This window comes from Numenius arquata, chromosome 4, assembly GCF_964106895.1.
Source record: "Numenius arquata chromosome 4, bNumArq3.hap1.1, whole genome shotgun sequence".
Lineage (NCBI taxonomy): Eukaryota > Metazoa > Chordata > Aves > Charadriiformes > Scolopacidae > Numenius > Numenius arquata.
The window spans coordinates 4,705,322-4,721,312 of NC_133579.1; the positions used below are offsets into that span (position 1 = coordinate 4,705,322).

Consider the following 15,991-nt stretch of genomic DNA (forward strand, 5'->3'; position numbering starts at 1 on the left):
ACCGAGTTCCAACCCCCTGCCATGGGCAGGGACACCTCCCTCTAGACCGGGTTGCTCAAAGCCCTATCCAGCCTGGCCTTGAACCCCTCCAGGGATGAGGCATCCACAGCTTCTCCGGGCAACCTGTTCCAGTGTCTCACCACCCTCACAGCAAAGAATTTCTTCCTAAAATCTAGTCTCAATCTCCCCTCTTTCAGTTTAAAACCCTTCCCCGTCGTCCTATCACTCCCGTCCCTGATCAAGAGTCCCTCTCCATCTCTCCTGGAGTCCCTTTAGGGACTAGGAGGCTGCTATAAGGTCTCCCTGGAGCCTTCTCTTCTCCAGGCTGAGCAACCCCAACTCTCTCAGCCTGCCCTCATAGCAGAGGGGCTCCAGCCCTCTGAGCATCTTCGTGGCCTCCTCTGGACTGGAGCTCCCTAGACCAGCGTCTTATCAGGGCTGTCACCAAACTGTGAGTGACCTTGAGTCACTCATTTCTCTTTCTCTGCCTCAGATTCCCATTGAGGAGGATATGGAATTCCTCTCAAAATACGCAGAAACACACACGGTAAATACCCACAGTGTCTGCAATATCAGCAGAGAGTCACGACTCACCTATGTGGCGTGTAGCCGCTCTCCCCTGTTCCCTCTTTTTCAGTCCCAATTATTCTTGACTCCCAGGTATTCTTGACTCATTACAATTTTACTAAACTTTCTAGCTGTGAAGTGCGGATTATTAGTTGGTTAGTGGACTTTTGATGACTTTTTAATGAGGCGACACTGTCCTTGAAAAATGTATTATAAGATCTGCTGCTAATTAAGCTGCCACTTCAAAAAAATTGTAGGGTAATTAAAAGGCAGGCTCATCTTACAAGGAGCAAGTGAATAAATTCTTTGGGGCCATATTATTATGGGGTCAAAAAACGTACTTTGGTCAGGAGCTTCATACAAGTATTTTCATTTGTTTCCATTTCCTTTTTCTCCTTCCTGCTCCTTGTTAAACCCCACCTTCCCTGACAGATTTAGGACTGATGTTCTCTCTGCCTGTCTTTGGAAAGGGATTTTTTTTTTTCTCCTTTTCCTTTTCTTTTGACCCTTTTTTCCTTTCAATTTAATAGGTCTAAATCTGCATTTAGGAGACATCTCCACATGCTTTCATAACGCAAGGCAGTGCAGAAGATCCACCCAAAGCAGAGTGTTTACCCCCAGAAGGCTAGAGAGGGCTAGTGGCAGAGCTATCCAGTTTACATGAGGCATTTAGTTGTGCAAGTATTAGATTACAAATCAATAAGATACTAAATTTTTGAAGAACAGGAATGCCAGGTCCCACATGAAGCAGCCACAGATCAAGCAGAAAGGATTTCTGAGTCGTAATCCATGAGACGAAGCAAATATTTTAGGATGAACTCAGCACATTTTCTAGCAGTGATTGTCAATTCTCTTTCCCCTCTTTTTCTCCTCCAAAGCCTTGGTGCTGGCCCTTACTCGGGTTCAGCAGCGCTGTGCTCAGATGGGAACTTCACTGAAACCAGCTTAATAGAGAGTACTGTTCACCGCGTGCGCCAGAGCCAACAGCAGGTCCAAAGAAGTGAAATATTTGTCTGTTTTTGGTTTTTAAACAGGATGCAGAAGCTCTCCAGAGCTACAGATACAGAGAGACAGAGGAAAAAAAAGAGCGAGCTGTCTGTGTGCTGAAGAAAAGATGGCAAACAGGCAGATAAATTTGAGTCACTGGATACAGCAGCATTAAGAGAATTCGGACAAGCAGACAGCATGGAGACTTTCGCCTGCCATATGTTTTGAAAGCACTCCCTTCTTGTGCTAAGCCGCTGATAGAGACAAATTTCTCTGCTGCCAATTACATTGTAAGGAGCGCAGTTGGCACCGAGATCTGTGCCTCCTTGGTCCTGTAAAGGGGAGTCTTTGTAGTCGAACGACGCTTCGGGACAAATTGCACCCTGATGACCTCGCACAACTCCTGTACCTTGCGAAGGGGAAGTCGGGCTGGAGCCTAACGTGTCTACAGATTGAATCTTAGGGGATAGGTGATGCAGAAATGAATCAGGTTTTACATCTAGCCGAAGCACAGACGAGAGGAATAAGAAGAGTTCTTTGTAGACAGGAAAGGGATCTCCTGACTACGGAAAACCACCAGGAATTTACAAGAAAACTATCAAATCTTATTGGTGCACAGTAGAAGAATCCTTCTTAAAGGCAAGTTTCTATTCCTTTTCAGAAAATGCAAATGAAATATCGCCCCATGGCAAAGTTTAAATTATACCATTCACCTTGTTTCACTCCCATGACAGGCACTTTGCTCCTGTGAGGTCTCTGGCACTAGTCCCCAGCCTGGCCTGGGCGTCTTCTTCCATAACTGTTAGCAGCTGTCCACAAGCAGGCCAGAATACTGACCATAATCACGCCTGGAACTGCCAGTTCAGACCCACAATGCCACTAAAATGCACGTCTTTAGCACTAGGTGTAACTGCCCAGCATCTTATTTCCCACCTGGGACATCCCAATGTGAAAATATGTTGCCCCCTTACAATTGATTTTCTTTACATGTCCATTAGCCACGGATCTGGACCAGCAGAAAGTACTACCCTCCCTCTCCATAACATCAAACCTCTGCTCTGTAAACCCAGCTTGGGGACAATACTTCATTTTAGGCAGTGATTCAAGACCTGTTGCTGAATACCCATCATCTTCCTTTTAAACAGAAGAACTACTGTTGATTTATCTCTTACCTGTTCTGTACCCAGTGTTATTGAGATACACGGCGAAGGTCCGGGGCTCGTGAGTAGCCTGCCACGAGGGAGAGGAGCAGTTTTCGTTGTTGGTGTATATGTTGTGGTTGTGCACGTACTTCCCGGTCAACATGGAGGAACGCGAGGGGCAGCACATCGGGGTGGTTACAAACGCGTTGATAAAAGAGGCCCCTCCATTCTCCATAATCCTCCTGGTTTTATTCATCACTTGCAAGGACCCTGGAATGAGAGGTATTGATCATCGCTGTGCTGCAAAAAAATAATTAGAATATATTGGCTGCTATTAAAAGTACAGTATCAGTGGTTAGCTTGGACACCAGTCTGTTCTACTCTGCAGTTTAGGTAATTTTAGGAGAGAAGATAAGATGTTTATTATATGACCAAAAATATTTTTCAGGATTCCAGAAAGACCAAGTTCTTTTTTTGCAGGCTTCAAAACAAAGTTAAAATACAGTCTAATCTAGAACTAAAATGTTAAACCTTTAGAGCAGTACGAAATTTGTAGGTCAATAGTTCCTCAAACCCGGCTGGAGGAAAACAGTCTGTTACACAGACTGCATCATTAGTCAACGTGCCAGTAAAATATGTAAAATGCTTAGATTGCCAATGAATCTGCTGCAATTCTTTCCATTTTATCAGATAATCAGAGAGAGAGAAAAATAGCAAGAAGGAGGAGGTAAAGGAGGGAGTGGGAGTTGGGGGGAGGAGAGAGAGAGAATTCAGTAACAATTTTTCTCGAGGAAAGTTTGTGCAGACGCAGGATCAGCACATCTGGCTCTGATACTAAAGCACCGTGCTCAAAACCAGCTTTGGGGGATAAACCTGTATGCAAAAAACATTGGCAAAATTCAGCACCTTTCTCAAGAAATTGCATCGATCCAGTTTAAAGAACAAAGACCTTTTTTTGCATCCTTCAAAACATCTTCATCAACAATAAGGTGAGACAGGTAGGGCTGGCACATTTCTGGTGGCAGAAAGGTGGAGCAGCTCCTGGTAGGGTCTGTCAGCATTTGCTGTCAAACTTTCCTCTTTCTCTTATTCAGCAGAGCAGAGATTGAAGGGTGAGGGTGAACCGTGAATAAGTCAGTATGTGCCCAGGAAACAAGCTTGTGAATTGTAATACTTGAACAATTTTGGTAGTAAAAAAAGAGGTTTCTGGAATTCTACTTTCCTTATTTTTTCCCCTTTAGTTTTACAATTAATTACAATTACAGTTTCAGGTTTAAATTTAAATCCATTGATTCTAACTTATATGACAAGAGTTTTTCTCGGTGGTTTTGTTTGGGTCGCTTGAAAACCAAAATTAAAAAAAAAGTCTTAAAGCAGTGGAAGATGCAACTGTAAAAGCACAAAACTGTCAAGGAAGCTCAACTTTAGGTGTAAGCGGTAAAATCCTACAAATTATCTTACTAGTTAAAGTTAAGCCTGCTCTATTTTGCTTTTGGGCTAAGGAGTCAGTGCTGAATATGAGATCTTTTGCATCGAAATTATTTGGTTAAAAAAAAAGAAGAGGAGTTAGCTCTTCATCATCTCCTTGTGCAGTGCCAATGTCTGTGTCACTAAGGATACATTTAATATCCTGCGTATCAGTCACCATAATTTTGGACACTTCCTCTTTCGTAGTCCTTCTTTTCTAAGCGCAGAGCATCTGCATTTGTGTTTTCCTGAACTCAATACAGACAAAACGCACATGTTCAGAGATGTAAAGAAGTAGGAGAGTAACTGAGAGGTCCCTGAACACAAAACATCTCCATTTGTATGAGAGGGAGCGTTTCACTGAGTTGTTGAGTAAAAGCCAAATGAGAGATCTTCCTTGTCCTACATGTCTTTTATCTCAGACCCCAGGCTGACTTTTTCTTTTTTTTTGGGTTTTGCTTCGTTTTGTGTAGATTTTGCCACAGCTCTCCCGTTTTTGAAATGTCACAGTTTATTGCTGAGACCTCAGCTGTAGAGTGCTTTGAGGTCCTCAGATGGAAAGTTCAGGTACACTAATGCAGGGTAACAGCAGCAGAGCTGATGGGCACTTTCATGCCTCCGCGCATTATAAATGAGCAGCTGTTAGAGCGCTTCCCCATTCCTCTGCTTGGTCAGCCCTCTGCTCTTGCAAACCTGCTGTTTATGAGTAAGTTTTTCCTCAAGCTATGCACTTACTGACACTGATAATAGATTTAGCCCCTCTGGAAATTCTGGAACAGGCACTTCAAAGCAGGTGAGACTTCCTCATTTGGAAAACAAAACACAAGTAGGAGATAAAACTCGCTGATATAAGTTATAATCCTTTGCTGTCTGTAGCTCTCCTCACAGCTTGTGTGCTCTTTACCATCTGGCCCACAGTCTTCAGGGCACACGTGCTCAGGCGCTGCCCGACAGCAGGACACTCGCACTCTACACAGCCAACCGGGGAGAACCCGAGGGGAACCAGATAACCGGGAACGGCCGCTTTGGATGAAGAAGTTAGCAAGTTTTGTCAGGCAAGAAATTCGGTGTCACTTCTCAACCTATTCTTACACATCCAGAAGTACGTTTGGTAACCAAGGTTTCATAACAAATCTTAAAGTTGTTATGGATTTTCATCCGGGTGTAACACAGGTGGACATCTTTACAAAGGGATGGCTGGAGGCACCTTGTCTTGATTTGGGTTATATGCAAGGCTCCAGGAAAGTGACGGACTTTCTGAGATCTCAGCAGATCTCCCCTGTTTTTTCAGTTTCTGTTGCCAAGTGCTTTGAAAGTTCTAGTGAAGATGGCAAGCAAATCAGGTAAATTATGCCTGATACGATGCATCTAGATGATGCTGTGATCTCTTCACCCACTGTGGGTGGTGAACCATTCAGTGGATGGTTTATATGGATTTCACTGGGTGACACATTAGGCTGTAAAAAAGGGCACAGAAAAAAGTAATTGTCTCAAATGGATTTTTCCCTCTTTTTTTTTTTTTTTTTTTTTTTAAACCTTTCCCCACCTCTCTGACCTCTCATAGGGCTCTAGGCTAGAAACACTGGAACTACCAACATATTCATTAGCTTTGACTCCTTTCTGACGTTATGCAAGATATTATTCACAGTGAGGATTACGACAATTATTCGGGGGTCATGGTTTGAGGTAGTAATGTTTGCAAATGATACAGAAGCTGGAGGACACAGAGTGAAAGACTAAAAAGCACGCAAAAAGTTGGAAATACCTATATTAATGCCTGAAAGGACTATAGATGTGACCTCAGCGGGCGCTAGGGCCACTGCCCTGAAGAGCAGCAATACGTTGTCTCCAGAGGGGGCAAGAGTTTTGGGCAGTTCTGGGTTCTGGTGTTTTGCCTTGAGCAAAATGCCCATTTACCTCTGTGTTGGGCGTTTATTTCTGTATCCTCAGGATCTTGGTAGGGGAAAGAAAGTGCACAGAGGCATAATTTAACCAGTCGTTTCCCAGCTTCTGGGCCCAAGTATTTGCTGAGTTTCTTCAGAAGCTGTGGGCCAGGCTGCTTCGTAGCACTTAAATTGCCATCCCCCAGCCGATCAGCAATACCCTTCCTGCCAGCATAGGCAGGAACTGAGTGGAGTTGCGCAGCGATTTGTGGGTTTCATCTGATAAGCTGAATGCGACAGCAGCTCCGCTGGACTCCTTTGCATTCGGAATGCAAAACTCAGGGGGATGGTGCAGATCGATAGGAAGATGTGCATACCCTTATGCTTTGAGCACTAACTAAAATGAAAGCTCCCTGCCTCCTGCAAATTTTACATGGGATAACTCCCCTGTATATCATTTGCACTTAGGCAGCTGAATATTTTTGTTCAATGCTTATACATGCTCTAGAGACAAATCCTTCTTGATTGAAGTCTATAATGCACCTTATACGCTTTTACATTCAAGCATTCCTTTAGAACAGGTTTTAGAAATGCTCGTGCTGGGAATACAATAGCAAATAATCCATATTGAGAGACCTTCCGTCCTGTGACTTTTGGATAGCAATGCCTAAGTTTTATTCTGTTTGTGGCAGAAAGCGTTACTTCCCACCGACTTTTGGGAAACATAAGATTTTTCGCAGGAATCACTGAAGGGCAAGGGGATAATTCACACATGGAAAACAGTATGGGTTTGCTTTCCAAATAAGCAGAATGATTTATTAGCAGAAGTGCGAATAATGCAGTACAGTAAGTCTTGGGGCTGAATCCTGTTTCCTGTGAAATGATCTATGAAAAGGGGAAACCTGTGTCTTCATTTGGTGCGTAGACATCCAGGCTATTGCTCAAGGGCTTGCTAATAGGAGCCAGAGAACCCAGAGCAGCTTTCAAAGAGAGGAGCTCCACAGCATGAACAAAGTGGCTTTGCCACATCCTTCCTCCTCTTTCACCGCTTGCAAACCTTCTCCCAAGACTGAAGGCAGCAAGTGGGTAATGTTGTTCAGAGACGTGTCTGCTGACCTGCTTTCCCCAGCGCCCTGCAGAAATCAGGCTCTTTCGGACCACGAGAAGGAAGACATGACTCGACCCTTTTAACGAAATTTTCGTGACGGCTTTATCAAGAAACAATGCATTCCTATTGTAATAGTTATATTTTAGGCCAAAAATAGAGCCAGGAACAGCCATTCGTGATGCAGCATGGCTAAACAGAGCAGACGTTTGAAAGAGTGAGAAATAGAAAAGGTAAGACGTGTTCAGATCTAAAGGCCTGGTCTTGGAACTCCGCTGCACAAAAGCACTAACTCTGAGTCACAAAATACAGTTTATTACTTATGTTCTCACATAGGAGAAGGACTGTGTAAATTACTATTGCATCATGACAAATACAAAAATGCTAGCAATTAAAGACTTGCTTTTGAGATCTAGACCACTTCTTGTCCACAACTTTCTGGCTGAAAGTACAGGATTTTAGAACGAATGAACTATTTTGTTATAAGTTTTCTGGAATGAAACATTCTGATTTTTCAATGTCATATGGTATTTTGTTTAGAAATTTACCATACTTTTATTAAAAACATGTTTTTCATTAAAAAAACACTAAGAATGCAAGATTTCATTTCAAATTGATTTGCCAATTTTTCACCTTTTTGATCTTACCTCCCACCCCCAAACCTAAAATATTTGCTTGGGGGTAACCTAAAATGATCCTCTTTCTCTCGTTGATTTTTCACTTTGGGCAGTGAACCAAAAAATCAGTTAAATGCATAACTACTATTAATATCTTTCTAACTTACTTAATGGAAAACATTCAAAGGCCTCCTGGAACATCATCCAAGTGTTTTAACTTTTTCCACCCTTAGAAAAATATGTGAAAATAACTTCTGGCTGGTATGTCCAGGTTGTGCTCAGATATTTAGTATACTTGTGAAAGCAAAACTATCCTATTTTTATACGTATAGTGTAGTTTTAAAGCACATGGATTTTAAACACTTTAACAATGCACAGAAGCATCAAGCTTATGTCCTGAAACCAGACCAGTTTGTCTGTGTGCATAAACATGCCAGATGACATACATGCATGTGACAAATACGTGGAGAATATAGATGCTCACCTACACAGCGCTGAGGGAAAGGTTAACCTCATACAGCTCAAATTTTTAAATACTACAGAAAATCACAAAGTAAAAAAGGGCTTTTGATGCAAGTTTTTTACATGTATGTTCTTGCATGTATTATTAAATCCTTTTATGGTGGTGATTAAAGCCTTCCATGGAGGATTTTGATAAGCATATATTTCCTAAAGTCTGTAATTAAATGTGATGAGTGCTATTAAATCATATTTATTAACTCATTTTCCAAACTTGTCCCACATTCTGATATTGTTCCAGGACCGGTACCTTCTCTGAATCTCAAGTACTTCCTGCTTGGCAGAAATTACTGAAAGACACCTGACGAAAGGAAGTAGCAAATAACAATTATTTCTCACCCAGCTCCACATCTTGATCATCCGTGAGTACGAGGATGATATTTGGCCTGATGTTTTTTCGCTCCTGCTGCACACGTCCTCGGAACCTCGGGGACTTGAGGGTGGAACAGCGACTCGTTAGCAGTTCGGCACCGAGCACTGCCAAGATGAATGCAAACCAAGAAGACTTCATAGTAGTTCAGGTATTTCAATGAAAAAGGCTGGTCCAGAAGTGCCCGAGCTCTAGTTTTCAAGACCTGTAGGGAGGAAAAATCCTGTTCAGGCAATAAATAAACTTCCAGTCACACAGTGAAAGGATGACACTTAGGGAAGTCAAGCCTGACACATACAATTTAACATGATTATAAGCCATATTGTTGAATAAGAGCTTTATTCTGTCATTTTCTAAGAATAAACTCGGTCATTCTGCAACTACGCTTTCTCAAATAATTTTTGCTTGAAGTCATGCCGCTGCCTGCATTTTGTATAGGCATGACTCCTGGTATACTCCTCGCAGCGCTCCTTCTCCTACACCCCACGCTTCTTTTTATGCAGCTTGTTCCTTACATTCAGTACCTGGGCGCAGTAAAAAATTGCCGGGGTGCAGACGTGTTCAGAACATCTGTAGGAGGAGCCCTGTGAGAAGGAGAAAGCAGAAGGCTTGTCAGTCAAAGACCTCAGTTCAAAGTCTCCAGAACTGTTTGTTACAGCTTCTTTCTCTGTCCCGGAAGAAAAGAGTGGAAAACATCTGCATTTCCCCCAGCTCCCCTACGTGATTTAATACCATACCTACGCAGCGGTTAGACGGCACCTTGGCTGCAAGAGATAAAGGACATATATATCACGTCGTCAAACGCAGGTGCTTTTCCAACATTTATAGCCAGCCTGAGACACTGAGAATAAGAGTCAACTCCAGCGTGTGGCACCTGGTGAGCGATAAAGCTATTTTAGGTCAACTCACCTGTGCGACCGACTAAACCCTCACAAAGCAGAGGGGACAGCATGGCTGTCATTCGCAATCTGCACCGGATCACGACGGGAAAAGTCATCTTCCCACCGACGAGAAAGCTCGTATTAAGTGACAGCCCAGGTGATCTTACCCGGCACTGTGAAAGAGCGGAACTGTCCCTCCATCAATCAACGACGGACCTGAGCAGCCTCATCCATAATGCACAGCACCTCTGGCACCGTGCACGTCCTCGATGCTCCTCCGCTCCCAGCCTCGGCTCGGTAGGTTCTCAGAACCCCCTCTCCCTGCCTGTCACTCACACACAGCCTTGCTTTTGTAAGACCTGATGCAAGCACAGAGGCTTGGCTCTGCTGCAGCAGATTTTAAACCTGCGGCTGAGAAATGAGGGATTGGTCCAGGGAGGAACGGGTGGCCACTTACACTTTAACGTTTTTTTTTTTTTTTTTTTTTGGTGTTACCGACTGGAGCTCTGCAAAACCGTCCTGTTACACAGGGAAGGGAGGGGATATCTGGGGGCAAAAAGGAAGAGGGTGGGAAAGACACCACTCCCTCCAGGGTATTGACCTGCCACACACATTCCTTCTGGTTTTATTTTGGGACTATGGTTAAAGCACGGTGACATCGGTCAATAAATAAAACCCCACAAAACCACCCAAGCCCAAGAACATTCAAGAGGTCTGCCCAAGAGGGAAGCCTGCGTGGGAACTGGGATGCACATAGATCCCAGTGTATAATTAGCCTGGAGCATAATTCACGGGGAGATCTGTGCACTCACACCTGAGACTTTATATTCAGACGCGCAACATGAGATACAAACATATTAATAAGCAGAAATAAATTAATGAGAGCAATACAGAAGACAAAGAGGGGCCCCATCACTCACCTAAAAATGCGTTAATAGGAAGGTGCTCTAAATTTCAGGGGAAGAAGCCACAGGAGAGGGAGGGGATGGGACTCGGTGCTGGACTGCTAGAAAAAGGATCGTGTTCTTGTTTTCACATACACCTTTTATTTTAAGCTTCGCAAGCTAAACAGTTTCATGCTCCTCACTCTGGCAGGCTGTAATTACACCAGAAGAGTGTGAACGTCTTTAAAAGGAAAATCCAAGTGTCTGTTGCAGAGAAATCTTGTCTTTCATTGTCTCTGCACCAACAAACAGTCCAGCCTCCGACTAACATTAGAGGACTGCAAAGCCAATCCAGGGGACTGGCATTTAACGTCAAATGCTGTTTCGGTGATTACACAACATTCAGAGAAGTAGACTGGAAGTCTGTAATTAGCCTGGACTGACTTTTAAAAATACTTCCATTTCCATGTATTTGTTCTAAGTCACATAAAAGCTGGCGAATGCCCTGAAGACACCAAGGTTACCGGAGAAGTCAGCCTTCTTCTGACAGACACCAGACACCACGTGCTCTTGGTGCAAAAGCAGAAAAATACAATTTCTCTAAATGCCTGATCTTTAAATAGTGAAACTTTGACTCACCTCACAAAGCACGAGAGGCTCCGTGAAGTGAGACTCAATGTTTAGTTTCTTACCTCAGTTGTACCATACAGCAAACTTTTTTTTCAGATAATGTTGACCCAGAAAGTGCAGTCATCCTGACTGCGCTGAGCAAACATTGGCACCAATGTGTTTGAATAAACCCCCACAGCATGAAACTACAAGTTGCTGACAATTACACCTCAGTGCTAATAAAATTTACACTACTCCAAATGAACATTAACAAGTATTCTTCATTTCACCCTCTTTGGGCTATATTTGTTAGTTTTTAAACAACCCTTTTGCTTTAGAAAGTTAGGGCAAGTCTTGTCTATGAAAAAGAGCATGAAAGGTTTCTTTTCCAACTCTAATTTTTTCCCCTCGATGGATAAAAGAAAATATCAGGACTGATCTACACATATAAAATTAATTATCCAAGTTGCACTGAATGGTTCTTGCACAAGAGGACAGTAATGCCACCTTTTGTTGCTCATAACTATCTCAGCTTTGCATATGACAAATCTTTATTAGAAGGTGATCTTTGACAGCTTGTCCTTTTACAGCCCGTTTCCCAGCCCTAGAAGGAAATGAAGTAAAAAAACCTGTCAAAATACAGGCTTGATAGGGAAGACAAGGCTGAAATGTTTGTGCTGGATACTGTCTGATAGTCTACAAGTGCCTCTACAGACACTATAATTTGTCTTGAGAAATAGACCTTTTCAAATTCACATGGGGAAGTTAATTTAAATTTTTTTGTACGGTGTTCAGAATAAGCTGGTACTATAAAATGCTTTTCCCTTGCCAAGTAAACAAGCACTGATCATAACTTCTATATATGCTATTTGGAAAAATTAAATTATATTTTTCCTATAGAACATACCTACAACAACTGAAAAGTAGTCAGTAAATAAATGAAACCAGAGAAATCCGAAGAAACTATTTTTCCTCATCTGGATTTACTTTTTTCTTTCAGTCTTTTTTTTTTTTTTTTTTCCACAGGAGCCCAAAATCATAGTTTGTACTCATCTTTCATGGGATAAAATATGAAAGCTTAGATCATTACGTGGTTCTATGCTGCTAGTATTTTAAGAGGCAGTTCAAGGATTCGTTGGCATGGAGAATTAATTACCCGTGAAACCTGAATTACATTGGCAGGGCACTGCAAAGAAGGGCTACAGTGCCACTTCGTGTGATGTGGCATAAAAAGTTGGAGGACTTTATTTCTAGGTCTCTTAAGAGAATACTTTTTGGTGACTAGGAAGAAAAGTAAAATAGTATCTTTTGAAACTATTCATAGATTTTTATATCCTTTTTGGCCAGGAAGTGTTAAAGATTTTTCAGTGCATTGGCTGAAAGTGCTTAATTTGGAACACAACAAAATACAGCCAGTTTCAAAAAAAGAGAGTTTTCATGTCCACATATTTTATGTTCACTTTAAGTGCCTTTTTGTGTTTGGCCAATAAAAATCTGTCCAGAATCACACACTCAGGGCACTGAGTATCCACAAGTATACTCCATTATAAGCTTTAAAGATGTATGGAGTTCTTCATATTTAATATTCTACAAATGTGTCTCTCACTTATCCTTGCACAGGGAATCTGGTTTACATGTACAGATTTCTTTCTTGTTTGTAAATCCAAAATCAAATGCGGGGTTAATGAGTAAGGATACTGGACATATGTCCACCCCCAATACCATGGGCCATGCAACACCCCGTATCAGTAATTCACAACAAAGTGGTACCAAAGGGCAGACAGCTTTGTCTTCTCTGCACCACAGCGTTGGTATTTTCTTTTGAGCGTGAACACTGAGGACATCACATTATCCAAAGTCACAGGTGTCCCAGTTTGAAGTAAAACCGAACCAATTTTCTGTTCTGTGACTTTACATCCTAGCTAGGCCTCCTCTAACTCTCTGAAATTAACGGCATATTGTGGAGAAAACTGCTCGTTCTCAGAATGATAAGACCAGTGTTTCTGCTCCGTGCCAAGGAATGGTGTGCAGAGAGGCCCTTGCTTATACTTATTGCCATAACAACCAAGGGCAGCCAATTTTTGTTATTTGCCCCCTTAGAGGGTCGGAAACGGAAAAAACGTAGAGGGGTCACATCGGTGGGGAGGAGTAGACAGGAGAGGTGACCCAAACCTGACCAACTGGGGTATTCCATCCCATCTGCCCCATGCTCAGTATAAAACCTGAGGGATCAAAGGGTCAGCCCCCCTTCCTGCGATGGCCGATGTCCAGAGAGGACTCTGTCTGTTCATCTGCCTTTGATCCCGATCCCTGTGTTCCTGACTCCAGAGCTGGAATCCAGTTCCCATTCGTCACTGAGTCCAGTCTGGGACTTCCCCAGTGCCTGCCGGTGACGTGACTGTCATCCTGGGAGCTTGATACGGTTTTGTGTATATTGTATCTATTTCATTATTTTCTTCTTTATTTTTATCTTAATATTAATTCTTCATTAAAGTAGTTTAGTTCATTCTAAACTTCTGAATCTCCTTATCTCTTTCTCCTCCTCTCTCCTCTTTTTGGGGGAGAAGAAGGGGGGAAAGGGCCATCTGTCGGTCCGGTTTTGGTAAATTCGGCCGAAACCACAACAACAGGTTAGGGCCCACTGTCCTAGTGGCTGTTCCTTAGAAACAAAAAATGGATCATCTCTGGCCTTCATCCTTCTCATCCTTCATCCATAAAGGAAACATCAGTAATAATAATAGTAATAACTTGGACCGTGACTGTGGAGCTTCAGAACCAGAATTCCGGTTTTTGTTCCCCTGATATCAGCAATAAATGTGCCCAGTGAATTGAGAATGTAAGGTACCACAGGGATCCTAATTCAAGAAACTCCTAATGCGGAAGCAATTTTGTGGTTAAGCGTTTTGTTCTTCATTACTGTTCAGTATCTTACTGATTATTTCTCTGTACTTAGATTTGCCTGCCTCCAAAAATCGACATAGTTGTATGTAATTAAGATATAGTCCACAAACTAACATTTTGCTACTTAGGACATTTTTGAGATTTGCTGACAAGTGCTAGGAACTTGCACAAAAATATAGTAAACGCAGGGAAAAGAAGCAGAAGGCCTTGTCATTGCAAGTGATGTCGCCTCATTTCCTTTATGCAAAAGACCATCTTGGATAATTTCTTCTTACAGGCTTCTCTAATAAATAAACGGATAAAGTCTCTCAAACAAACAAAAACGTCAGATATCAATCACCACAAGACAATGAGCTTTCCTTCCTCGTCCCAAGCAGAGGAGCATTGTCTCCCTGGGCATTTTGCCTGTGACCTGCTGACTTGACAGCTTTAGCTTTGATGAACGTTTTTCACGTGAATATGACCCCGGTGTTCTCGGTTTCTTTAAAATCAGACTCCCCATAAAAAAAGTAAAAAGGTAAATAAAAAGAGGAAGAATTCTCATCATTCATAAAAAGCAGAGTAGAGATTCTGCTGCTGACAATGTTTTGTAATATCCAATATGACCTTGCAGGTCAGTCACATTGGAGGGCACCTGGTCAGCGTAATTTCAAAAACCTGCCAGTCTGCCTGTAGTGCCAGAAATCACTGTCACTGGCATCATCATAACTGGAGGTGTCTTCACCCACCAGTGTCCCTACAAAGGTCAGATTCAGTGGTTTATGCCTACCATTTTCCGTTCTTCACTTTAAAGTGAAATGGGTCCATTTAACAAAGCTGCTGTACTCATGAAGGTTTTGCATACATGGAAATTCCAAGGTAAAAGGGAGCGAAAGGGATTTTTTCAGCCACACACACAGAGCTTTTGTGAATCTTTGATGTTTATGTCAAAGCGTGGATGGACCTCTCATAGTCTCACATTGTCTGAATCATAGCAGGCATGCGGTTAGAGACCCAACAAAATTAGTAATTTAATGAGATCAGTAATTGCATGAAGATTGCAGAGTCAGATTGAAATTACTCAATAAAGGGTCAGGGAGGCGAGATGTTCTTCTTCACCAAAGCAACCTAGTGGTTCAGAAGTCTTAAATCTCTCTTTAAACCATATTGCCTTGATGACTAGAGGTTTGTAACACCCTACAACAACAATAACAACTCTCGATTTCACTAATACAGTGAAGCACTTAAGTGGAAAAAGCTGTTGACAGATGACTGTTTTAAGTGTAGTAATGTTAATGCTCTTAAATACAGGATAGAAGTGTAAGATGTGAGAAAAGGCAAACACTGCAATCTTAGACTGCCAGGCACGACTGCGTAAATCTGTGAGGTCAGCTTCCTGTGGGAATATGGAGCCTGCAGCCATGGGAAACACATTTACAGTACAGCAGAAGTCAGGAAAAAGCAAGACCTACCATCTCTTCTTAAAGGTTAATCCCCTAATCTTAGCTGTAAAGTATAGGATTTACAGTGAACACAAAGAATGTAGTTCCTATCTGGGTCTAATCTAATCATTATCTATTGGATTTCCAACACACTTCACTAATCAATCAGTTAGCTGCTCACCTTCCAAATGTAATCTGTGTGTTATAATGATGTATCATCAGTGCCTCAGGCTAGATTAATTTAAAGCAACTATAATTTAAAGTAATTGCAGGCAGGGAGAATCATAACCTTATATTACATTTTTACATTGTAATTTTGCAAACAGTTACAGACAGGAAAGGAAAAAACCTGCAGTGACTTGAAAGTATAATGCCCGCTTGCTAACTCACTTTTATAACTTTGCACAGGTTAAGGGCTATTCTTGGTAGCTAAAAGTTTCCAACGCTTCACACGTCAGAGGAAAACAACAAACTCCAGTAACATTTTAAAAATACATAGCTGCAGAAGAAATTATCTGTCTTGGAGGAAAAGAAAACATGTCCTTGATTTTAATGCTGTTAATACGGTTGAACAAAACACTAAAGAAAATGAAAAATACTATTTTTATATTAACTTCAAATCTGTGAACGTTTTAAAA

General features: G+C 42.0%; 1 protein-coding gene across 5 annotated transcripts in view; it reads right to left on the reverse strand.

The window, feature by feature from the left end:
• The window catches only part of SULF1 (sulfatase 1), a 69,362-nt gene extending 60,506 nt beyond the window's left edge, over positions 1-8,856 (reverse strand). For 3 of the 5 annotated variants that reach the window (XM_074146210.1, XM_074146209.1, XM_074146208.1), the window contains exons 1-2: positions 8,627-8,798; positions 2,727-2,966 (exon numbers count right to left, since the gene is read on the reverse strand). In XM_074146210.1, coding sequence (XP_074002311.1) covers positions 2,727-2,966; positions 8,627-8,798 — 412 coding nt within the window. Of the gene's footprint in view, positions 1-2,726; positions 2,967-8,626 lie in introns of all 5 variants that reach the window. The other 2 variants (XM_074146207.1, XM_074146211.1) reach the window with 2 other exon arrangements.
• Between the last annotated feature and the right edge of the window lie 7,135 nt (positions 8,857-15,991).